This window comes from Hemicordylus capensis, chromosome 5, assembly GCF_027244095.1.
Source record: "Hemicordylus capensis ecotype Gifberg chromosome 5, rHemCap1.1.pri, whole genome shotgun sequence".
Taxonomy (NCBI): Eukaryota; Metazoa; Chordata; class Lepidosauria; order Squamata; family Cordylidae; genus Hemicordylus; species Hemicordylus capensis.
In genome coordinates, this window is record NC_069661.1 from 210,519,081 (window position 1) to 210,544,969 (window position 25,889).

General features: G+C 45.0%; 1 protein-coding gene across 2 annotated transcripts; it reads left to right on the top strand.

Moving 5' to 3' along the window:
* Positions 1-280: 280 nt before the first annotated feature.
* On the top strand, positions 281-17,961 carry DDX47 (DEAD-box helicase 47). Of its 2 annotated transcripts, XM_053258226.1 has the most exons (13): positions 284-405; positions 1,096-1,246; positions 4,138-4,231; positions 6,352-6,540; positions 7,322-7,393; positions 8,687-8,805; positions 9,487-9,558; positions 9,669-9,785; positions 9,898-10,044; positions 10,260-10,397; positions 12,806-12,876; positions 14,001-14,130; positions 17,302-17,961. In XM_053258226.1, exons 2-13 carry the CDS (start codon positions 1,184-1,186, stop codon positions 17,428-17,430), a joined length of 1,341 nt encoding a protein of 446 aa, XP_053114201.1. In that variant the 5' UTR covers positions 284-405; positions 1,096-1,183; the 3' UTR covers positions 17,431-17,961. The 2 variants fall into 2 exon arrangements, with proteins under 2 accessions (XP_053114202.1, XP_053114201.1); XM_053258227.1 differs by lacking the exon at positions 6,352-6,540 and having other exon boundaries at positions 281-405.
* Positions 17,962-25,889: the final 7,928 nt, after the last annotated feature.

Sequence of the window (25,889 nt, forward strand, 5' to 3'; positions counted from 1 at the left end):
CTACATTCTCGTCTCAACCATTGAGACTCAAGTTTGAGAACCCCTGGCTCAAACTATCTACCCATCGCCTTCACCTTGATTAGTAGCCCTGCAGCCAGAAGAGCCTATACTACAAACCCCAGAATCCACTGCACCAATCCTGAGCGTCACCTTCGACCGACAGGGACGCACAGGGAGAGCCACAGAGATAAGAAGCAGCCAGAATGACCCATCTCGCTGTCCTACTTATAGGGAATTACTGGCTTTACATTGGAGCACTTACACCACCTTAAGTGACATAGCGGGGAAATGCTTGACTAACAAGCAGGAAGTTGTCGGTTCGAATCCCTGCTGCTACCATATCGGGCAGCAACGATATAGGAGGATGCAAAGGCATCATCTCAAACTGCGTGGGAGGAGGCAATGGTAAGCCGCTCCTGTATTCTCTTAAAGAAAGCCACAGGAATCGAAACCGACTTGATTTTACCTTACCTTACATTGGAGCATTTGCATTTATTTCTCCAGTGTGGGAAGCAACAGTGACCATTAAAGGAGAAATTCAAAAATTTAAGGTAGCTAAGACTGGGCACTATCGTGACTCCTTAAGTTGCAGCAAACGTCAATCTACTTATCTTGAGCCGTCTCAATATAAGAGGACAGTGTTGCCAAAATTAGTCTATTGAGAAAGCAGTCCTGGGGATTTTAATAGCTTGGTATTGTGAAAAGTATTTGGAAAACTAATTTGGGGGCGGGGAAAATCTCCATGAATAGCTTCAGACTCCTAGCAACCCTATTCGGTTCCTCTCCCAGCTCAAATTCAATGTTCAAACTGCATGGAATTTGAAGCCCATTGACTTCATGCAGACGCCCTGCTGTTTTAAGTATATATGTTATGAAACAAGACATGAGTTAGAAAGAATACGAGCTCTTTTTCCCGCTACCGTTTGTTTCTAGCTGGACATCTGCTGCCCACTCACTGGTGCGCTAAAACCTGGACGTCACGGTTGATTTCTTCCTTTGGTAGCTTTCACGCTGGGGAACAAAAAGAAAAAAATGTGTACCGATAACGTAGGTATTTGCATGTCCCTCTAACCTTTTCTTTCTCTATGAAAGCAGAAGGCGCCTCTGTAGCCGGGTGTAAGCGATTGGACTACTACTCCCAAGATTCCTCGCGGCAACTTGGAGGTGAAAGGTGACACCCAACATGGCGACGGACATGGAGCGGGAGGAAGTGTTGGAGGAGACCGTGAAAACGTTTAAGGAACTGGTGAGGGGATCGCTTGCTCTTCCTCTGCCCTTGGCTGCCTCTCAGCATCTGATGTGCCCCATCTATGCTCCCTCCACCAGCCTCGGCCCTCTCGCAACTGCTCCCCTTAATTTGCCTGCCTACACGTGTCTGTTTTCCGGGTAATATACCCAGCCCATTGCTTTCTTTTCTCGTCCCTCAAAGACAGGCACACGCACGTATTTCGCCGGAACAGCGTATTTCGCCCCTCCGGCTGGATGTGCAATAGGCAACCTACTCTCCTAGTCCTCAATACCGTTAACATTTGCCTCAAGTTTATAACAAGCTATTGTGGTGGAATAGTATATTTGTGGCCAATCTAGTGTTGGTATTTATGAGGCAGGACTGTGGGAATAAACCCCAGTCAGGGCTGTGAAAATAAACTACTGTCTGGCTCTAGTGTCATATCACTAACGTAAAGTTGTACTGTTGAGTCCTGGGCGACTGCTGGCGACCACAGAGCCCTGTGGCTGTCTTTGGTAGAATACAGGAGGGGTTTACCATTGCCTCCTCCCACGCAGTATGAGATTATGCCTTTCAGCATCTTCCTGTATCACTGCTTCCCTATATAGGTGTTTCCCATAGTCTGGGAACATACCAGCGGGGATTCAAACCAGCAATGTCTTGCTCCCTAAGCAAGCTGCTTGGCTTTAGCCAGTGTACCTGGCTTGGGGGGGGGGGAAGACAAAAGGAAGGGTCTGCAAACACAAACAAGTCATCCAGAGCAAATGGAATGTTCCAGAGCAGGGGTTCTCAACCTGTGGTACTCCAGATGTTGCTGAACTACAACTCTCATCCCCAATGATGGGAGTTGTAGTTCAGCAACATCTGGAGAACCACAGGTTGAGAACCCCTGCTCTAGAGGGCAGGAGCCAGTTGAAAGAAGGAAGAAAAGAGGTTGGCAGCAGTTAGAGTGAGGAGGAGGAGAGATCTAGGCAGAAGAAAGAGAAGGAAAGGAAAGACAGGGAGAAGAAATGAACAGAAAGCAGCATTCTTCCCGTCTGTTACTGAGGACATCTGGACCCAGTCACAACAATGCATCCCCCTTAAAAGAGATGAGAGTCATATCACCATTTGTGTTTATTAACTATGGAATGTTTATCATATTTGATATAAATTTCCTTATCATGACCCGTTTATTCTGGTTACCCTATATGGTATCTCCCCCACCCCACCTGATGCTGCACTTGCTTACTTTCTTTCTTTCTTTACTGAGATAATGGAGAACTAACTATACAGAGGAAGTGAGCAACATTAACTGAGCCACAGTATGTGGTTGTTGAGAGTAAAATGATATTGGACTGTATTATGTACCATGTTGAACGTTACTGTATACAAAACAGCAGTAGGAAAGATAAGTGAATTTAATGATTTTCTGTATAGGATTTTAAAAAACTTATTCATTTGCTGCCCTTTCTCTAACTAGGGGTGGGCTTGAATCAAAATCAATGATTTGATTTGAGGTTAAATTGAATCGCAGACCCCTCCGGACTGATTCGTCAAAAGCAGCCAGCTTGGCCCCCTCAATGAATTAGCCCTGAATTGCCCAAATCACTTGGGTGATTTGTGTGCCATTTTGAGGCCCATTTTGCTGGGAAAACGGGCCTCAAAATGGCACTTTCGCCCCGGTAGAGCTAGTCTACCAATTGGGATTGGTGGGTAGACCAGCCCTTAGCTTCAGACTTAATTCATCAGCCCACCTCAGAGGACAGTTCTGCCTGGATAGACCTGTCCTCCAAGGCAGGCTGAGGCTCTTAAGTCTGGACTCCTGGAGCAGAGGGCTGAGCTATTTGCTGATCCTAATTGGTAGACCAGCTCTCCCTGGGGAAAAGCACCATTTTGAGGCCTGTTTTTCCAGCAAAACAGGCCTCAAAATGGCATTTGAATCAATCAAATCGATTCAGGTTGAATCAGGGGTGATTTGATCCCGAAATCAGGCCTTCTGTTTTGAGGGCAATTCGATTTGAGGTCAAATTTCAAATTATCCCCTGCTAACTGGGCAAAGAGGCACCTTTTACTGCGGTGATTCTCTTTATTTAGCAGGGGGAGAGTAACTGGCCCTATCCACCCTCAGCACAGTACTTCCAGTGACTGTTGCTGGTGTGTGTCTTATGGTGGTTTTTTTTAGAATGTGAGCCCTTTGGGGACAGGGAGCCATCTTATTTATTTATTATTTTTCTGTGTAAACCGCCCTGAGCCATTTTTGGAAGGGCGGTATAGTAATCGAATTAATAATAATAATAATAATAATAATAAATAATAAATAAATTTAAAAAATTATGATTTGATAGCAAGTGCAATTGCACACCCTTACCTCTAACTAACTTGGGGCAGTGTAAATAGGAATTGATTCTGGGAGCTAGAATTCAAGGAAAAGAATAAAAAGTAAAACTGGTATATATAACGTGTTACAGGACAGATATTGGAATTTCTGCTTTTATCCTGAGAGAGAGAGAGAGAGAAGCTGAGAGAGACTCCTTTCTGTAACTTTGGAGAAGCTGCTGCCAGTCTGTGTAGACAATACTGAGCTAGATGGACCAAGGGTCTGACTCGGTATAAGGCAGCTTTCTATATTGGGCTGAGAAAGAGTGAATGGTCCAAATTTCCCAGTGAACTTTGTGCCTGAATGGAGATTTGGGCCCAGGTCTATCCACTTCACTGTTTTGTTCTTTATTAGTAGCATTTACTAATTCCTGTGGGCTGTGTTTGATTTCATATGCAGCAGATATCATTAAAGAGCCGCATGACTTCAAGGCATAAGAGTTACCAAACGGTGACTCACTTGCTGCTGATGGAGAAGAGTTTGCTACAGAACTTAGTGAACTATGAAGGCTGGGGCCTTGTGTGGATACCTTTTTTCTTTTTCACTTCAGGGCGTGACTGATGTACTGTGTGAAGCCTGTGATCAGCTGGGATGGAAGACACCAACAAAGATCCAAGTGGAAGCTCTTCCAGTTGCACTCCAAGGTGAGACTGATTTGGGGAACTGCATTTCAGGGACAGGAGGAGTAAGAAGCCATATATTGAACATGTTATAGAGCAGGTAGTCTCAGCCTTTTCTGTTCCACAGACTTGCCACTGGTTTATAAGTGGGAACTTGTCCTTGGGCACATAGAGTTCTTCTTGCTTTGTACCAAGTGGTTCAAGTTGCTTGTTAAGGCAGAGTGGAATTCTTGTTAGAGCTCCATAAGGTAGCCAGTCTCTTGCTGTAGATGGCTCCTTGAGTCTTCTGACCTTCCAGGAGAGATGGGCCTCTTTGACCATTTAATGGCTAGCCCAATGGTGGCTAGAGTGGAGGAATGGAAAGCAGAGGATACCTAGTAAAAGCTCCTGCTGTGTGGCATCCCGCAGGGCCAAAAGACGGTCTGCCCTGCCACTCGGCTGGCTGATGTGTGTGTTTGGCAGCAATTGGCAGAGTCAGCATGGAAAAATGTGCTGTGCTGACTCCTCAGATGCCTGTTTCACATGCGTGTTGGCCAGCTGAGCAGCAGGGGTGGGACGTACAGCTCGTTGGCCCCGCGCCAGGAGCTTTGACCGGGGTGTAAAAGTATACTCTGGTTTCTGCTCTGCCCCTCCCCTCTGCTACCCTAGCCACCGCTGGGCCAACCATGCCACCTGAGGCCACTGCAGACCAGTCATGTCTACGCAAGTGTATTTTGCATTATAAAAAGGCACTTTGAGAGCTTGTTAGTGATGTGCATGGACTGGTCCGGAGGCCGTTCTACAGGCCTCCGGATCGGTCCGATCTTGGGGCGGTTCGAGGTTCGCATGCCGAGGTGGGGGTTCCTTTAAGGGCAGGGGGAAGGTATACTTACCTCTCCCACCGCTTTCCCCCCGCCGGTGCGCGTTTTTTAGGAAGCATTTGGGGCGGCAGGATACCTCCCTGCCACCCCTTCCCCCTCTCGGCTGCAAAAGGCTTCAGAAAGCCTTTTGCATGTGCGCATGTGATGCGCGCGCCGCAGAGACATGATGTGCATGCACACACCGTGGAGACGTGACGTGTTCATGCATGATGTACGCATGCGCAAAAGGCTTTCTGAAGCTTTTTGCAGCCGAGAGGGGGAAGGGGCGGCAGAGAGGTATCCTGCCGCCCCAAATACTTCCTAAAAAAACGCGCGCCGGCGGGGGAAAAGCGGCGGGAGGGGTAAGTACACATTCCCCCCCCCCTAAAGGAACCCTCACCCCAGTGCCGGACCGCAGCTCCGCGGATCCATGCACATCCCTAGAGCTTGTTTGACTGACAATTGTCTAATAAATGTATTCAGTGACTGCTGTTATAAGAAAATGTGAGTTGCTCTTAAGGACTGTCTGACCCAAGTTCAGCCTGCCCCTGCTGTGTGAAGGGCATGCCAGAAGAGATTCCTTTCCTAGTACTTGGGAGGCAGTAAATGTGAAACAGTGGCTGTTGCTGTGGGGCAGGGAGACAGAGGCTTTGCCTTTCAGCAGCCACAGGCTGAGCCAGTGTCAAGGCCTCATGGGAAGCAGTTTGCAGTAGGGATGTGTACAGATCTGTATTTGCATACACTGTATGCAGATTGTATGTGCATTGAACATAACATGTGAATAGGGCTGTTTTGTAAGGTGCATCTGAAATATGATTGCCATTACTTAGTCAAGAGCAATTTTGGTTGAATTGCTTTTCCACCGTTATTCTAAGGGTAAATAACAAAGACCAGTCAGTGAAGGAAAACTCATTCTGAAAGTCCTAGTTGAAATGGTCTCTATATGGTTAGGAGTGATGATACAATCAGCCATATAGCCCGACTTTGGGGATGGAGGAAGATCTGCTTCCACTGAGGGTGCATAGTCAGGCAAGAACTGAGAACCAGGGACGAGGAAGCAGGAGTTACTAGAGCAGAGGGCTGTATGAGCCTTAACACATTGTTATATTGGAAGTAGAGAAGGTTTGTTTGTCAGAACACATTAGTGGGTTGCAAGCTGTCATAAATGCAGAATTTTATGTTCTGGTGCTCTGTTTGCACTTGATCTAGATCTTTTGGAGGTACTTTTCATGATTACATTTGGATGTGTTTCACCTGCATTGTGTGTTCTTCTGTAGTAAATCTGACAAAGCTCTTTTCTTGTAGGCCGTGACATCATTGGTTTAGCAGAGACGGGATCTGGAAAAACAGGGGCTTTTGCTTTGCCTATCCTTCAAGCACTGCTGGAGGCACCTCAGCGCTTCTTTGCTTTGGTGCTTACTCCTACCCGGGAGCTAGCCTTTCAGATCTCGGAGCAGTTTGAGGCTCTTGGATCTTCCATTGGTGTCCAGTGCAGTAAGTGGCCTTGCTACAGTGCTTAGAATGATCAGTATTGAAGTTTCCAAGGAGCAGAAAGGAGACGGAGCAAATGTTTTCAAAAAACCAGCCAACCCAAAAACAGTATATAGATTTCAAGAAATGTGCAGTTTTGTGTGCCTCCACCCCTGTGACTGTAAAGATAAAATGGGAAGTCTGTTGACTCTTTCCCTTACAAACATAGACACTGTGGGTGGGGGAGAAGATAATGGGGATGGGACTCTCAGCCACTATTTCTTCCGTGTGTGTGTGTCCCTTTCTCCTCATAGTGTACATTGCCTTGTATTGCTTCTCTTGAATGAATCTGCGACCAATCGCAGCCCCTGTTAGAATATGTGGAAATTGGTTGTTTGGCACGAAGGACTCCAACAAAGTCTGTGTGATTTTAAAATCAAATTCTGTATAAAACGTGCTGCCAGAAGCTCACCCTGGATTCTTCTTCATAGTGTTTATTGGTGGCTACCAGCACTGGTGCTTCTTGCTCACAGCAAAATACTTCCTGGTGCCTAAATGTAGCAATCTAAATCCAAAGCTGGGAAGAATGTTAGGTGATGCCCATGACTGAGCTTGAAAACCAGATGAGCAACGTGAATACTTCCATGTAGGTGGGGATTTAGGGATGGAATTAATGAATGGGCACTAGCATACTGAGTAGCTTTTGTTTGCCTATAAAGGGAGGTGTTGGTGGGGATGGTGTTAAATGGTTGTGTTTGAAAAGGCATTGTTGATCTTGATGTTCTTTTTTGCTTTCTTCCCTAAGCTGTTATCGTGGGAGGAATTGACATGATGGCCCAGTCGTTGGCCCTAGCTAAGAAACCACATGTAATCATTGGTAAGAAGTCAGCACATTGTACGATTCAGGTGCTTGTAATTCTATCTTAAGAACCCTCTGAACAAGGGCGATCGGACATCTGATTCTTTCTGCTCACACAGATGAAGAAATGAAAAGCACCCTCTCTAATAAAACGCTTGCTGTCCGTCCGTGGACGGACACCAAACGTGTGTTCGTGCCTCCCTTGGCGGTTCTGGGCATGCGCGGAGCGCATGCCCAGAACAGGCTGTGGCAGAAACGAAGGCAGGGAACAGGCGGCCATGTTGGGCGGCCAGAAGCGGCCGCCCCGAAGAAGCCAGTGAAGCCCGGCCGAGGTGGTGGCGGAGCCGCCGCCGAGGCCTGGGGGGGCCAACACGGACAGGCACCTGGGAGACCTTGGGCCACGCCGCAGCCGAAAACCGCCCTCCCAGCTGCCCGACTTCCCCTTCCCCGCACCCCCCCCAAAGGAATAAGGGCCTCCGCGGCCACCGAAAACCACCCTTCCGCCCTCCCAGCTGCCCGAGCCCTCCTCACCCGAGTCAGCCCGCAACAGCCGGGCGAAGTGCAAGCATGTTTTTCAATGGTAAAGAGAGGAGCTCGCGAACAGAGCTCCTCTCTGTGCTAAGCCTCTTCTCGAACTGGTGCTTGGGCGGCGAAGGACGCTTCATTTTCCCTTTCCTTTCCCTTCCTTCCTCTCTATTTACTGCTCTGCTGGTCTAGCCAGCTGGAAGGAAGCAACAGCAGCACTTTTGATATGGAGGCAGTTGTGGGGATGCAGCATTTCTCCCAACCTCATCCTGGGGCCAGCTGGCAGCACTCCTGCAGAGGTGTTCTGCTTGTGGACTGCCAGTTGCCAACCCCCACGATAGAGTCTAATTCCATTCTGACAAACAAGTCCCTCTAAGGTTAACGGATGCATTTTGTTTGACTGGAATTGTTTAGAATATTTTTCTTCTGACCTGAGAATGAACAACAATAATTGTTTGGCCAGGCTTGACTATATAACCTCATAGGGCTAATCTCTCAAAATAAGTTCTGGATGTAGATTTTTCCCATTGGGATACAAATAGCTTTGCCAGTTCAAACCTGTGCAGTACTCTGGATCATTTCTATGGCTATGCTTACCAAGATTTTTTGGAGAAGGAAGCAGTGGCATCCTTGGGATGTGGCTAACTGAAATGAGTGGTGGTTACATGAGATTAGTGCTCAGGGGATTGTGCCTGGAGTCCTCTTGGTACACTCTGCTGAGTAAAATTCTGGGATATTTGGCTACTGACCATGGTTTTTTCTATCTCCCTTCAATTCTGCTGATAGCTACACCTGGCCGCCTTATCGATCACCTCGAAAACACAAAGGGCTTCAACTTGAGAGCTCTGAAGTATCTCGTCATGGATGAAGCTGACCGGATCCTCAACATGGACTTTGAAACAGAGGTGAACCCTGCCAGCCCTTGCTCTGTCTGAATGGCCTATGGGAGGAGATGATGCATGGCTCCAGCGTTTGGGGCCTGTCTCTGGCTCCACTCTTGTTTGCAGCCTGTCTCTGTTTCACTTCCTGATGTGAGAAGCACGCTCTTTTTGCCCCTTGTCTCGACCATTTAGAGCTGGCAGCTTGGTGGCATGTTTGCTACATTCCTGTGGAATGTCTCTTTCCCCCCTCCCCAAATACACCCAATGGATCCTAACCAACTGTTCACATCTGAGTTATTTTTGGAAGCAGATGTTTAGCCTTCAGATAAAACAAAGTTTTTTGAATACGAGAGTTAAACTCTTGCTGTCAAGCACTGCTGCTCTTCCAGTGGCATTTTGTTCTCTTCCAATGGCATTTGCCTTTACAGGATCACGTTCATTCCATGTACCAATTTGAAGGTGTAGGACAGGTAGCAAGGACCCTGTCAGAATCCTGATGACTTCATTTGCCCTGTATTTGAACTCTTCGGCCCCCCCCACATTCCCCCACATTGCTGCTTGTTGTGGAGTGATTCAGTTAAAAGGGAAAACACACACACTGTTGCTTATCCCATGTACATCAGCTAGACTGTGACTCCATTATGATGGTGTGTGCGTGTGCACAAATGCACACTGATGAGTTTCATCTTCTTTCTTTCTTTACAGGTAGACAAGATCCTGAAAGTGATTCCCAGAGACAGAAAGACATTTCTCTTTTCTGCTACCATGACTAAAAAGGTGTGAGAAGTGTTGTCATTTTGCATTAATGCTCAGATTGGGTGGGGTTGGGAGAAGAATGACAGGTGGCAGAAATTGGCATGCAAACTTGAATTCGCTCTTATCTTCAGGTGCAAAAACTTCAGCGTGCAGCTCTTAAGAACCCTGTTAAATGTGCAGTTTCGTCTAAGTACCAGACAGTGGAAAAACTGCAGCAGTACTATATTTTCATCCCTTCCAAGTTCAAGGTAATATCTCCTCCTTTTGTTTCATCTTCTTTTTCTAAGTCTCTGTAATGAATTTTTGAATTCTGCATTACTTCCCTTTCTGATTTCAATTTCTTCTCTGAACCTCTTTTAGGACAGTTATTTAGTCTATATTCTGAATGAACTTGCTGGGAATTCATTCATGATTTTCTGCAGTACTTGCAACAACACTCAGAGAACAGCCCTTCTGCTTCGGAATCTGGGGTTCACAGCCATTCCCCTCCATGGACAGATGAACCAGGTACAGGTTGACCCGAATGCAAGGAAACTTCTGAAATACCAGTCCTATTTTAACTACAAATGTCATTTGTACACATTACCAAATTTATTTTTCTTCTCAGTGATTTCTCATCCATGCCCTGTAGTGGGTGAATCATACTGCAGCTCATTGTACTTTCTAGACTGGAAATTTAAAAATAATATTCATTTGCTCTTTTCCTTCTTCCTCCCCTCCAGAATAAGCGATTAGGGTCACTGAACAAGTTCAAGGCGAAAACACGTTCCATTCTGTTGGCTACAGACGTTGCTAGTAGAGGCCTGGACATCCCCCATGTTGATGTAGTGATAAACTTTGATATCCCTACCCATTCCAAGGTGAGCCAAAAGGCAGACTGCTGGGTTGGGATTTTGCTGCCCAAGGTTTGAGATGATTCAGTGGAAGATGCAAGAAGAGATGGAAGAAAAATTATCTTGGCTCTTTTTCCTTGGCCAAGAAGCAGGTGGATGAGTTCACCCTCTTGAAGGAGCTGCAGGTTCATAGCTTGCACTCCTGGAGTGGTCTTTGCTGATTGGTTCTCAAATGGCAGTCACTTGCCGGGAGTACCTTTTTTCCAGCTTTGCTTTGTGTACCAGCTGTGTCCTCTTTTTGATGATCAATTCCTCATTTCCATAATCCATGTCTTGATAATTTCTAGATTGACTGAAATGTGTTTTGTATGGTGTTGTGATTGTCACTGTAACATCACAAGTAATATATATAAGCAAATAATGTTTATTTAAAGGTTTAAAAAACCCTACAAAGTCATATCTTAAGAGAACTCTCGCCTGTACTGAGTGCTGTGTCATTTAAAGATACAGTAACACTTAAATCATTAAGTAAGTGTGATTTAATGTTTGAAGACTGCTCAGAAATGACAGCTGAACCCAAAGTATAATAGCCAATGTTTTAACTGGAGCAGGTCATTGGAACCAGTTGTTGGTTGTAAAAGATCTACATTGGTTACCAGTTGGTTCCAGCTCCATTTTAAAGTGCTGCTGTTGACCTTGAAAGCCTTACGTGGTCTGGACCTTGATAACTTGACGTAGTGTCTCCTCTTGTATGACCCTTTCCATGTATTGATACCAGAAGAGGCTCTTTTGATGAGATGCTATGGGGCAGCTCAGTGCTAGAGCATGCGTTGTGTATGCAGACAGTCACAGGTTCAGTTCCTGGCATTTCCAAGTAGGGCTTGGAAAGACTTCTGAAAACCCTGGAGAACTGTTGCCAGTTAGTGTAGATAACCAGAAACACCAATAATTGATTCAATACAAAGCAGCTTCATTTGCTCATAAATGGGTTCCCCTAGTATCTGAGGCATGTAGAGTAGCTACAAGATCTAGAGCCTTGGTGGAAACCATCTATGGGCTTCCCTGCTGAGGAAGTGTTGCCCGTTTCCCTCCTTATTGGCTTTCTCAAAAGCAAGAGAAGGCCATTTTATTTCAGAGAGCTTTCATCTAAATTGATGATTGTGTTAATCTGGAGAATTTGTGGCTTTAATATTCTGCCTTATGAGATGCTTTATGAATGTCGGCTTATGAAGTTTGTTCTCTGGATTTTATTGTGCGTGGTGGTTTTATTTAATCTTCTATTGTAAACTGCTAGGGGAGCATTGCTATGAAGCTGTGTAAAATCTAATAAAAGATAAGTAAATTGTGAGGAGGCTGGGAAAGTACAGGAGCACAAACTCCCCTTTTGCTTTCTGAGCTTTCAGCCACAATGCATTTTCAAGACTTCTCTGTGTTCATGGAGGTTAGAACCATACTTTTTGAAAGCTAAACATGAGATATTTGTATACTAAGTCCATGTTTTGATGTATATTTTGAGGAGTTTGGCTATATAGTCCCTTTCAATATTCTATTACTATCAGATGTCTTTCAGTCCTGAAAACGTAAGCTGGACAAAGTCTAATTACTCAAAGATAAAATACAATTTTTAAAACATGGCTGAGCGTTGAGTGGAGTGTAGATTCCCTATTGCATAGATGGGTTTATGAAGGATTCTTTTGGGCACACTGTGCAGCCTGTACATTTAAGAAGCTAGAGAATTAAATAGACACTTCTGACTCAGAGAGGCTGCTTGTGCAAACAGCTCATGCGGAGCACCGGGATCTGCGTGGATCCTGGTGCTCCGGCCCAGCTTAACCTCGCTCCTGGCTCTAAGCCGAGGTTAAGGGAGCAAGTATTCCCTTAACTCGGCTGCTGGGCTTATGTGTCTCCTTGGGCTCCATGCAGCCTAAGGAGACACAGAGACGGGCAACTAAGTGCCCATCTGATGGGGGATCTTGTCAATGCCTCGCTTTCGTGGCTCAGTTCGTTGTGGGATCTCCAGAGGCCAGGACAGTGTGGATCACCTGGGAGCATGGTCCATGTGCCCAGCAGCATTTGGGGGGAAAGTGTGTTGGAGCAGCCTCCCTCCCCCGCCCACCCGCCTGTTCATGTGAATGGCCCCAGTGACTGTGAATGGATTCACATAATAGAATCCATATGGATCTTTTTATCTAAAGCTTGCCATGCATACCTGTAATTGCATGGGGAGCAGTTGTCTTTAACCTCTGACCATTTGGTAAAGCTCACCTTTGCCCCTCTTCACCGCAGGCAGTGGAAATGTTGTAACACCCTGAACTGAATAGTCAGGAGGTGCCAATTGAAACTAGCATTGTTGGATCTCCTCTATAGTTTGGGTTCAGATGGCGCTTTTCTGTTGCCTTGCCTGTATTCCGTGACTGACTCTGGGTCTCTTTCAGGATTACATTCATCGGGTGGGGAGAACTGCTCGAGCTGGGCGATCTGGGAAATCCATAACATTTGTCACACAGTAAGTATGTGCAGTTTCCACTGTCGCAGCCAATAATGCTACAGTTAATATGAGGGAGTGGCAAAGGAGCTTTCTGAAATGGAACAGTATGGGGATATAAAGTGCTGGGAGAATTGGGGAGGGATGCTTGCTAACTTAGGTTGTGCTGGTTAAGAGGAATAATATAAATGTTGTTTGTTTTATTTATTTAAAATATTTATATCCTGCCCCTCTGGTACAATACTGCTCATGGTGGCTCACAACAGTAAAGCAATAAAAGTAATGTGCAATAAAACACAGTGTAGAATGAAAACTGTTAAAACAAACCAAATTAAAATTAAAACACCCATCAGGCTATATTAAAAATACATTAAAAAGCCTCTCTAAATAAAAGTTCTAAGATCTTTTTTTTTTTAAGCCCAGAGGGAACATAGTGAAGCTCTTCTGACAGTGCATTCCAGAGCTGAGGGACCACAAATAAAAAGGCCCTGTCTCTTGTCCCAACCAACTGAATCCCAGTCAGTGTCAGGGCTGCAACCAGGGCTTGAAATGATGAACAAAGGCCCAGGCAGATTCATATGGTCTCTGGGGTATCCTGGAGAGAACACATTATGCCTGTTCTCAAACAGTTGCACTAGCTGCTGATATTTTTCTGGGCAAAGTATAAAGTGCTGGTTATTCCCTTTAAAGCCCTGAATGGCTTAGGTTCAGGTTGCCTGAGGGAACTCCTTTCTCTACAAGGTCCAGACCGCTAATTGAGATCATCAGGAGGGGTTCGTCTTCAGGTGTCACCGGTTCATCTGGTGGCGACCTGGGATAGGGTCTTCTCTGTTGTTGCCCCTAGGTTGTGGAACCATGTGGATGTAAGAGGATTGTCTTCCTTGGAGGCCTTCAGGAGAGCCCTTAAAGACCTATATTTTTAGCCTGGCTTTTAACGATATCTAGTTTTAATGTTAGCTTGTTTTAATTGTAATTTTAATCTGCTTTTGTTTTCTTTTAATTTTAATTATGTATTTTTAATTTTAATGTAAACCACCTGAGCCACATTTGGAAGGGCGGTATATAAATCAAATAAATAATTAAATAATATGGGGAAAATGCCCGTAAGACAGCCACTTTAGTTCACTCTCACCCCCCACCCCCAGGTATGATGTGGAGCTCTTCCAGCGCATTGAGCACCTAATTGGCAAGAAGTTGCCTGCCTTCCCCACGCAAGAGGAGGAGGTCATGATGCTGACTGAGCGCGTGGCTGAAGCACAGAGATTTGCACGGATGGTGAGTTTATTTTGAATGCTGCCCAGCAGCTTTAAAGGTTTTTAATGTTGTACTTCCACAGATCTGTGGGGCATTTTACCTGCGTGTGTATTCTGATGTGCAACAAAACTTGTTTAAGCTGTGTTGCTGTGACGAAATGAGATTGGAGTGTAAATAGTTAAAGAGCTGGAGCTACACAGAGTGTGTGTCTGAGATACAACCTGGAACAAGGCTGGATTACGGAGAACAAGAGAGGGTTCTGAAAAAAAAGTAAATATAGTTGTAAGACTAATATATGAGCTCTGGCAGAAAAGAGTGTGTAAAACCATAGAAGTATTTAAGCCAGAAGTAAATGAAAGAGAACCGTTCTGTAAAAGAAACCATTTTGTAACCAAGCAAAAGAACTACCCTACTTTCCAAGTAGAGAAACAAGCAAACCTCATCACCTATACATTAATAAACCTTTATTTGTTTTGTTAAATAACCAAGCGTCTGTACCCTCACGCCTACTTTCCTGCACTACCAAAGTGAAAAACCCCAATAAAGACAGTTCTTGATTATTATGAGAGCATATATGGTGGCAGCCAAACAAGAATCTGTTGAGATGATTAGGAAGTAAAACACAAAAATCTCCCCCCTCCCCATCACATGCAGTGCCAGATGCAGTGGGATATGAATTCCTGAAGGGGATACGAGATCTGAAGAGAATTCTGAGTGAAAAGACAGTTACAAGAAGGGGAGACAGGTCACTCAGTGACCTGAAAATTCTGAGGTAAATTCTGAGGTAAAAGTTGCTTGGGGAAGTATCAGTGATAGCAGGAAATGGTAAAAACAGTGTGTAAAAAGATTTTTACAGCTGAAAAGAAAGCAGAAATGGTAGCAAGATTCTGGTCCACGAGTAAAACTGATTTATTGAAATAATGTGAAAAGCAGAATGTTCGGTTTGAGAGAGAGTTGACATTGAGACAAAAAGAGTTGGCCACACAGAGGTACTTGGGTCACACGCTGCCATAGCAGGAAGCTGCATGCGGTAGCAGAGAGCAGGTAAGGACCTGCTCACCTTTTTCTTAGATCCCGCTCACCCTCCCCTTTCCCGTTGCGCTGGACTGGTTCGGCCCTGAACCAGTGCACGGATCTTGGTTCGTACACATCCCTAGCGGCTGGTGGAAGAGAAGGCTCAGGCTGAGGTGGAACAATGCAAGGATGGAAAAGAGTCATTACTGTTAAAGAAGCAACATCTGGATATCAATGCCAAACAGTTGCAGTTTGACAAGAAGTGCTTGCAGTTAGGAAAAGAGTGGTTTCCAGCTTCTTGTTGTGGAGCATGAGTGGCTTCAACTGAAGGAGGAGTGGTTACAGATAGGGGAGAGAACTTGAGGCTTGAGGTTTTGCATGCTGAAATACCCAGCTTGTTGAATGGCCCCTGTTAAAGTGTGTCTTGCAGTCACTGGACCTGGAAACAGAAAGAAATCCTGAAATTGTGTCTGAGGAACACTTAAACATATTGAAGCATAACTTTGGAAAAGAGCTTGTAGTAGCAACATTAAAAGATGTACCTTTTGAAATGAATTTGGACTGTCCAGATACATCAACAACCAGTGATGAGAATGTCAATGCGAAGGAATTAGTCAGAGTGGTTACAATTAAGAACTGGGAAGTAGCAAAGACCAAGAAGCAAGTGAAAACATTTTTGTATATGTTATAGAAGAACCCTTTCGCATCTGGAAATCATGGAAACACCTCTCACAGAGTTGACAAATAAACATTTGACACAGAGTTGACAAACAAATAAACAAGATGAACTGGACACCATATTGTCAGAAAGCCTTTGAAAATCTTAAAGCAGTCCTATTCCTAAGGTACCAGATTAGCAAAGGAGATCTTATGTAGCACAAGATGCTTCCAACGTGGGTATTGAGGTTGCATTGTTTACAATCCCATGTAAAACCATTATTTTAAGGCAGAGATGGACAAACTTGGCCCTCTAGTGGTTGCTGAACTCCCATCATCCCCAGCCACAATGTATTGTGTTGGACTTGCAAGAGTCACTAGTGCTGTTGCAACCTAACGATATTAACTGTCTGATTAGCAGTAACTGTCTGGGTGTTTGAATAGTATGTTCCTTAATAGATCATAAAATGAATATAATGACCTCTATAGATGGATGACACTATACAGATATTCAATGGAGAGAGCACTCTCTTGCCAAATAATACGATATATATTTTGGAATGGGCTTCCTAAAACCAGACATTGAGATTGATTATAAAATGCCCACAGTATTATTCAGCTGTTTGCTGTGAAAGGGTTTGAGTAGGGCTGAACAAAACAGGGACCTGGAGGAAGGAGGGTATGCCTTGTGAACACTTTTGCCCCTGCAGAAAGAGCCTGTTGTGAAAGTTGTTTAATGGGCTGCAGATGGCAAAAGTGAGGACAGGAAGCATTGTTCTCACCCCAAATTGACTGCTGTATATTGTTTGCATAGTCAAATCTAGCTACATGACACTGATGTCATGACAGTGATTGTGAACCTTGATTGGTTGGGCTCACTATTTCTGGTTAGAACACATATGTTGTCTTTTAAATGGTGCCAAAAGCAGGTATTAAGAGGGACAGTGTGGAGGCACCGAAAAGGTAAGTAGGGGGTCGGGGACAGCAAGGTGTCAGAAATAGGGATGTGCATGGAACTGGTTCGGTGCTCCTCTTCTGGAGTGCCGAACTGGCTGGCATTCAAGCCGGTTCGGAGGCTGTGTTTGGGAGGGTTACTTTAAGGGACAGGGAGGGTGCCTCCTACCTGCCCATCTCTGCCCTGCTGGTGCTCTCCCCCCAACTGCCATGCAAATGGCTGATGTGCGCACATTGGCCATTTGTGTGGCAATGCTGAACAGGGCTGCAAGAAGGAACACTGCAGCCCCACACCGGCTGGGCAGGTAGGAGGCACCCTCCCTGTCCCTTAAAGTAACGCCGTGCCCTCCTGGTTCTGTGCACATCCCTAGTCAGAAATACTTGTGGGTTCCAAAAAACCCACCTTTTGCATTGATTATCTGCACTGATGAACATTGGTGGAGCCCTAATTTAGTGTCCCTTTTCAAATCCACTTAAAATTTGTGTTTAATTTTTCCAGTCCTATTCTAACCCCTTGATTCTTTAACTGCTGTGAAGGCTGAAGTAATTGTCCTGTTCTCTTTGCAGGAATTGCGACAGCAAGGGGAAAAGAAGAAGCGCTCCCGAGAAGAGGCCAACGAAGATGATGACGCAGAGGGAGCAATGGGTGTCAGGAACAAAGTGGCTGGCGGGAAAAAGAAGAAATGGAAAGCGTGAGGACTGAATATCTCCAGACTTTATACTTTTAGACCATTTGGGTTTGGGGAGACACCAGTCTAATGCAAGTATCAGACCAACCTTCCAGCACCAGCTGAGATAGCAAGACATTTTCTTCTTCAATAGCACATTTTCCAATGATAATCCAGCTCCCAGATGCAATCCTGATATGATTCATCTGCAAGCCTTGGAAATCTGTGGACGTCTTTTACTTTTACAGCCAACAGTTGTTTTTTTTTCACCAGAAGGAGTGACGATCCCTTAAGTTATTTTTGAGGAGTAAAATGGATTGGTTTGCTTGACTCCAGCCGGAACCGTTTAGCCAGCTATTCTGCAGCTTATGGAGAGAGACCTTTCCAGCCCATAATTCTATAAGAAGACAATTGGCCAAGATCTAATAGTAGCTCATTGTGATAGTTCCAAGATATGCAGGCAAAGCAGATGGAACTCTAATCAGATCCTTGCCTTAAATGTATAGACTTAATAGGGGAGAAGAAGAGGAGACTAATAAATACTTGCAAGAAAGCGTTATTTACCTGTTTGTCTCCATAGTTTTGTTTTCTTACTGTGTTTTGCCTTGCAGATTTCCTTTCTCAGTTCATTTTATGTTCAGATATCTGCACCGATGAAACTTGTGACAGCATCTCTCTGTCCTGCATGCCTTTTGTGCAAGACAGATGTAACCAGATGTAAGGCCAGCTCTGAATTTTTTTTTTAAATCCCAACAACCCAAAAAGGAGAAATATTTGCTGTATGCTTGGTAGTTCTTTAAAGCACATGGTTTTTCCTTCCTTGTTATCTTAGTTCTGAGGCAGTTCCACAGAGAACCCGAGAGAGGCAGTGTTTACTCAGTGAAGATTTTCATCAAAATGTCTGTAGCTGATTTATTGCTGATTTCCTCTTCTCTGGTGCTGCTGAGATTAGTGGGATGAGAGACATTTGACAAAAGTGTGAGGGCTTCAGCCTTGCTTCCTTCTTAGAGAAGGGTTTTTGGTGCTAGTTCTGCTGTGGCTCCCTTAAAATAATAATCGTGACTTCACTTCAAACCATAATTGGATGATTAGGTGATGGTTTAATTTGTTTCTATATTTAACAAACCCTGTTCAGAACACGGCTGTGAACAGTAAAGCTGTGTCCTACCTAGTATTTCCTGCACATCTTTGATCACTAACTGTTTTCTCAGTCAAACAATCCAACAGTCCTGACCTTAAGAGGCCTGCTTCTGCCTTCATTACTATTGCAAGGCCTGTTATCATGATGGGGGAGTGGGGGAGTACAAGGGGGGGGTCTATATATAGTAAGGCCCACTGCATATATTCACACTTTTTCTTCAGTAGGAATGAAACAGCCCTTTACCAAATAAAGGAAAGGTGTGCAGTTAGGGGAACTGTTGGCGTCAAATTAAACCTGCCCTGCCTGATTTTGGTGGCCCCAGTATCTGGAATGAGATCTGTCTTCTAGATTATTTTAAATAGGCTGCAACCTACCCAGACTACATAACTGGATCTTCATAGGAGTAAATCAGGCATGCATGATGTATTATAGCCACTATACACAATCCATTTCAGCACTGCAGTAAGATGAGTGTAGTCCTTCAGGGCAAAAGTAAAGGCACCCACGGAAGCATGTAATCCCGAGGTGTGATGGGAAGCGTGCAGCCTCTTGAGCTGTGGGGCGAATAAAATAAAATAGGTCTAAATGTCGGTACACAAGACAAGTGGTGAGCAGTGTTCCCTCTAACAGGGATTCCCAGATGTTGTTGACTACAACTCCCAGAATCCCCGGACAAAAGCCATTGCAGCTGGGGATTCTAAGAGTTGTAGTCAGCAACATCTGGGAATCCCTGTTAGAGGGAACACTGGTGGTGAGTGTGCTGGGGAAAGCCCTTTTTGCATATAGTTTGATACCTGATCTGTCTGTGAACTGAAAACTGACCCCAAGATTCTTGGAGAGCAGGCTGATGTCACTTCTGAAGAAACAGCCCGCACATCCCAGGGGTCTGTGTCCGACTCATGCTTTCTTTCAACACCATTTATTTATTATAGCTCAATTTCTATACCACCTTTCATAAAATTCACCCCAAGGAGGTTTACAAAGGTTAAAATACAATAAAACTCCATAAAAATCACTTTAAACATTAAAATCAATAAGAACCATAAGGAAACACCAAAAAGCAGCATTCATCCTACCCAGGAATAAATGCCCTGTTAAGTGGTGATAGTAAAGGAACATTTCTGTTCTTGATGGATAGCTTTTTCTTTCCTGCCCATGTGCCTCCCATAACTAATAACCACATGGAAGGCCACCCTCTGAGCTTCCCTGCTAGCTGGTTGTAAATTGACAAGGGACACTAAGCCCAATCGCCAGAGCCCTGATAGCCAAGAGGTCTATAGGAAAATATTTGCCCCAGAAGTGACCTTTTGCAAGAGAGGCTTTTCCCATGGTGAGGAAGGGTGTGGGTGCACATGAGTGAGAGGAAAATGGCTCATCCAGGGAAGCTATTGTCATTGTCAATCATAAATCTAATTCAGTTGGGAGTGTGCTAACTCTTATACTAGTAATTTAAGGGCTAGGGCTGGCTCTGCAAAACTAAATATATAGTCAGGGTAAAGAGGTTTCAGAATATTTTTGACCTTTTTCTCTCTTTCCCAATTTCCTGTTTTAATGGTATACTTAGCCACATCCAGATGTTCTCCACGCCCTGTGTGCATAATATTTATGGGGTGAAAATGAGAGCACATTGTCTAGTTCTGCCCCTAGCTGTGGGTTCCAAATCTCCTGTGCAAACAACAAATACAGTCTGGCAACTGTGTGTATGTGGCGAGTGGGAACATCTGAATCAGGGTCTATGTGGCTAGCTGCCATGCTCCTGTTTCCTTGACATGTGTTGGCTGGCTATATGTGATGGGGGAGATCACTAGAGGGCCCTGTCTCTTTGTGTCATACCAATGAAAGTGCCCAGTTTGGTTATGCTCTAGGTTGGAATAGTAACGCAAGGTCAATAGTACCCAATGTGCACAGACATTGGTAACGTTACCAGGATCTGCTCATGTGGATAATATAGAGTTTGCTCTATAGCGCACGTGGATAGTATTTATTTATTTATTTATTTACATTTATATCCCGCTCTTCCTCCAAGGAGCCCAGAGCGGTGCACTACATACTTAAGTTTCTCTTTCACAACAACCCTGTGAAGTAGGTTAGGGTGAGAGAGAAGTGACTGGCCCAGAGTCACCCAGCTAGTATCATGGCTGAATGGGGATTTGAACTCAGGTCTCCCCGGTCCTAGTCCAGCACTCTAACCACTACACCACACTGGTTCTTTGAGCCAAGTTCTCTATTGAGCTTGCCTCAAGAGGACTGGATACTAGGGAGGCTGGAAAGACTTCATTTCAAGATTTCATTTCATTCCAACTCTTGTAGAACTGCCTTTAACATATAAGCAATTTCCCAAAGGCTTTTCCCTACTTTGGGAGGAGAAACAGTCTTTAGGGGGCTGGCAGACCTAGCCCTGTGGCAGCAGTTCAAGCTGCTGCCCTCCCCTTCCTGACGGAAACAATTCCACCCTCAAGCCCTGCTGACCTTTTCAGCATGGTAAGGAGAAAGACCTTTTCAGCATGGTAGGAAGAAATTTCTCCCCTTGACCTTTTTCCTTCACCCCCCATTACCTAGTGTGGTGGGTGGTAGCAACCACTCAGACTTCTCCATAGCCCTATTCACACATTATGTTCAGTGAATGTACAGCAGTAAACTTCCTATCCTGCATTTTAGCGGGCCTGTACAGTAAAGTGTGCTGTCAAGTTGGTGTCGACTCCTGGCGACCACAGAGCCCTGTGGTTGTCTTTGGTAGAATACAGGAGGGGTTTACCATTGCCTCCTCCCGCGCAGTATTAGATGATGCCTTTCAGCATCTTCCTGTATCGCTGCTTCCCTATATAGGTGTTTCCCATAGTCTGAGAAACATACCAGCAGGGATTCGAGCTGGCAACCTCTGGCTTGCTAGTCAAGTCATTTTCCCACTGCTTCATTAGGTGGCTGTACCAGGTTCATTTTTAAATGAATACATGTAGAGTCATGCACACAAAAACATGTACCTGTGTACAATACAATGTACATACAATGTAGTGTCTGCCTAAAGCTCATCTGCCTTGCTGGCCTCTAAATTTTCCATTTGTTTGGACCCCTATTCACACATTGGGCTGGTTCAGACCAACCTGGCCCTTATCTGCCTCATTCTGTGTGATTAAGGTGGGGACATGCCAAAATATGCCCATCCTCATGTCATTAAAGGAAGGACTGGTGTGATTGTGTCACGTCCCGTAATCACATGTGAGGAGTGATACTCTGAATCACCCCTCTACACGTGCTGTGAGAGCCAAGGTAGAAGTGTGAGCCAGGGCACTCCACTGTCTCCTGACTATTGCCCAAGGTGACTGCTTCAGTCAGAGTCGGCTCTGATATCTGGTGGCAACCCAAGAACAGGTAAAACCGAGAGGAGGAATTCATCAGACCATGCAAGACCCATTGTAAACGGGGTAGTCAAACTCCTTCAAGTGAGTGGCTTGTGAAGCAACATCTTGCTGTGTTTCTGATGAGGAAACTGACCATACCTCAGCAGTGGAAAGTGAATATTCCAAGTTAATAATAATAATGTCCTATAGTTTGTATTTTTGACTTCTGGAAGGAATGTAACAGCAATTAGTTCCTTTGGAACAGACCCACATTGAAATTGCTTGTGTTTGGAATCTGTCATGGTAGCATAGCAGGCTTTTCTCTGCCATGGAAACGGGGGAGAACAGTGTTTAATTATTTTCCCCTCATAAATTATGATCTTGGAAGCATGGAGAAAAGAAATTGTGCATGACCAGCCTGAGTGGATTAAAAGCCTTTTGGGACAGCATTGTATTTACGCTGAGAGTGAACAGGCCTTCTGCAAACTCACACCATTGGTTCAGCCAGCTCAGCATTGTCCACACTGATTGGCAGCAGCTCTCTGGCGTTTTAAGCAAATAACATATTTAGGACAGCTCCAGGGCGGAGTGGGACAAATAAATAATTTTATTAAATAACTCTCCCTCTAAATATCCTAGTCGAGCATCGTGGCTACATTTCTAGATGCCATGGCTCCCTGGTGCCTGGAATTTAAGTCCTGCCTCTTGCTATATAAACTGTTTCAAGAACTTTGGAACAGAGTATGCAAATATTTTAATAATGTATTTGAAACCAGTGGCGTGGGTTGATTTGCTCCCACTCCCCAGCCCTTCATTTTATCTTGCCCTTCTTCCAGGCTGACCTGACATGTGACTATACAAACCAAATGCTAGAAAACCCAAGTACTTGTTACACCCACATTCTTAACTAGGGCCTCACCTTCCACAGGTATGTACATTCATTTCTGCTAAAAATACCCCTACTTCAAGTTTCAGTTCTAAGAAATAGTTCCTCTATTTGATCTTGCAGGCAGCAAGAATAACGCTTATATAAACAAAACAGGAGGGTGACAGGGCATATAAGACATTACTATAGACCTGCGTTCTATTCTGTATCAATAGCCTTTCCTGACATTGGCATTTAAAGATTCATGCATGAAAATATTTGCTTCCTTCCATGGAAGGCACTTCAGCAAAATTGTTGAGTTCCTGGTTGAGCTTGCTGATATGGCTACAAGGAACCAATATTTTACCAGAAGCAGCAACACATTTTCTAGGAAAATCCCTACATAGATTTTAGTGACCTTTGTCCCTAAACTTAGGTAAGTTTGTTAGCGCTAGTCTTTTCTAGGGTTTGAGTTCTGGCTGGCTAGGGGTTTGTTTTTGACAGGGCAGTTTCAGCTTCAGTTCCAGTTTTGCCTAGAGAGACAGTGGATGAGGATTAGATGCAGGTGAGTCACACAGCTTGTGGGAGGGGCCACATTCCTGACGTGGCTCAGTTTGGAAGCAGCCCTTGAGAAGAGAAGGCTCAGACCAGATCAGCTTTGGTACTAGCAGCATTGTCAACAGGAGTTTGCAAACAGATATCAAAGGAGTTTTGCATGGAATTTAGAGGGGAAGTGTGTGGGGAGGCACACAAGTGGTCTCCCTTTATCACAAAGGAGACACCCAGCATGAGGAGAAGGAGAATACTAACCCAGTTTTTAAAATTTCTTGGAGGACAGTGCTTGATACTGTTAATTAGCTGGCAACTGCAACTAAAACTTTGCTTTCAAGTAAACAAGCTCTATCTATTCTAAACAGCCAATAAAACCAGTTATGAAGGTAGAAAGCCAGCAGGGGAGTGGGTGCTTCTCAGTATATTGCACAGAGTGTTGCATGTATGACTTTCTTCCTGAGGGGCAGAAGTCGTGGGTATGCGCTGCATGCAAAGAGCTCCTGGCTCTCAGGGAACAAGTTTGTTCGCTCAAAGCCAAGGTGGCTGACTTGGAGAAGCTCAGGGAGGCAGAGAGATATGTGGATGAAACCCTCAGGGATGTAACAGAGGCATCCCACTCCAAGGTTGACAGCTTCTCTGCTGTCATGCAGGATGAAGGTCTCAGGGAAGGAGGACATCAGTCTGAGGAAGTGTGGAATGCTCCCTTAGAAGGGACTCCTTCTTTGGGTGATGCACCCATATTCTCTTGTACAGAGGACACTCTTCCAGCGGTTGGGCGCCTCCTAGTAGTGGGTGCTTTGATCATTAGGGTCATAGAGAGATGGGTTTGTGACCTGCATGTAGACTGCATGGTGACTTGTCTGCCTGATGCAAAAGTTGCAGACATCATGCGGGATCTAGATAGGCAGTGCTGGGGAGGAGTCAGCTGTTGTGGTGCACATCGGCACCAACGGTGTTAGGAAATGCAGTTGGGAAGTCCTGGAAGCCAAATTTAGGCTTCTAGGTAGCATATTCAAGTCCAGGACCCCCAAGGTTGCATTCTCTAAAGTGCTACCTTTTCCACACGCAGGATCAGTGAGACAGATGGAGTGGAGCGGTCTCAATGTGTGGATGAGACAGTGGTGCCAGGAGGAGTAGTTTAAATTTGTTAGGCACTGGGATACATTTTGGGGCAAGCAAAGCCTGTACAAATGGGAAGGGCTCCACTTGAACCAAGATGGAACCAGACTGCTGGCGCTTAAATTCAAAAAGGTTGCAGAGCAGCTTTTAAAATGATGCTGAGGTGATTGCCCAGAGGAATGTTCTTAGTCTTGTCTAACACATAAGAACCAATTCTGTTCTTAGTCCCTCTGCTAACACACAAGAACCAATATGGCTCTGAAAATACGTACATTCAAAAGGCCATTGATATTGTGGGAGATCTGAGTTTAAATGAAGGTACTCGAGGTGACTCTAGTTTGGGGGAGGAAAGGGGTAGAAAGAATATTATTAGGGGAGGGAGGATTTTGCTACACCTTAAATACTTATAGAGATAAGGTAATTAATTTGTTTTTACCTTATTAATGAAGCACGTTTAACTTTTCAAACTCATTTAGAAAATGGGCCAGTTTCTTCTTTGAAAATACTGTCTTTTTGGATTAGGCCAAACCTTCCACTCCACTTGGCAGGACCGTTTTCTATCTTGTCCAAGAAGACCATGTGGATGGAAAGACTGGGGTGGGGAGAGAGGTCAGTAGGCCAGCTGAAATCTGCAAGGGAGATGATCCTGCACACACACAGCCGGACATGGCCTCACCCAGCCCAGTTCCTTGCCAGGAAGGAAGCTAAGGGATTGGCCTGACTCCTGGGAGGTTGTAGGTGTCGTTTACCTACCTAGCTGCCTTACTGCTTGTCCTGGGTGTGGTGTTTGCAATGGATGACCAGCAGCCATTTTAGAAGAACATAAACTGAAGAAGAAGCCTCCCAGGGGAGGCAGTCCTTCCTTTATTTAATGCCACCTCTTAACATGTTGAACCTTTAACTCTTTAAGTGCTATGCACCATTATGCCATACAAGGGTAGAGGAATGAATAAATGAGCCTTCTTTAAACAATGGAGGCCTTTAGAAATAATGAATACAAGCTAGAGGAGGACCATAAAGTACTATGAGGCAGGTCTCACGATCAGTGAGTCCCGCTGGAGGGAGTTCTGTGGGAAGAGCGGGCTTAGCTTGCTCTCCCCACAGATGATCAAGGCAGCAGCCCAGGTGGCTGTCTCTGTTACGGAGCTGGCGGGAGCTGTGGGGATCAGGGGCTGCGTGGCCCCCGGAAATTCCAGGATGCCACGTGCAAGCTGAAATACCCTCTATGAGAATCCCCTCTATGACTGTATTGTCCGACACTTTCCTGCAAAGTTCCAGTTTGATGAGTGAGGGAGCAGAAAATATTTTGGAGGGAGCACTTGCTACCTCTTGGAGCCACCCCTGATGGTACTTGAAATTTCACACTTCAAATTCAGGAGTGTGAATTATGCAAGTTTGAGACTAAATTGCCTGAGGTTGTCTCTGCCGTCAATACATATCTGCAGTTGACTTCAGCTTGTTCTCTATCAGGG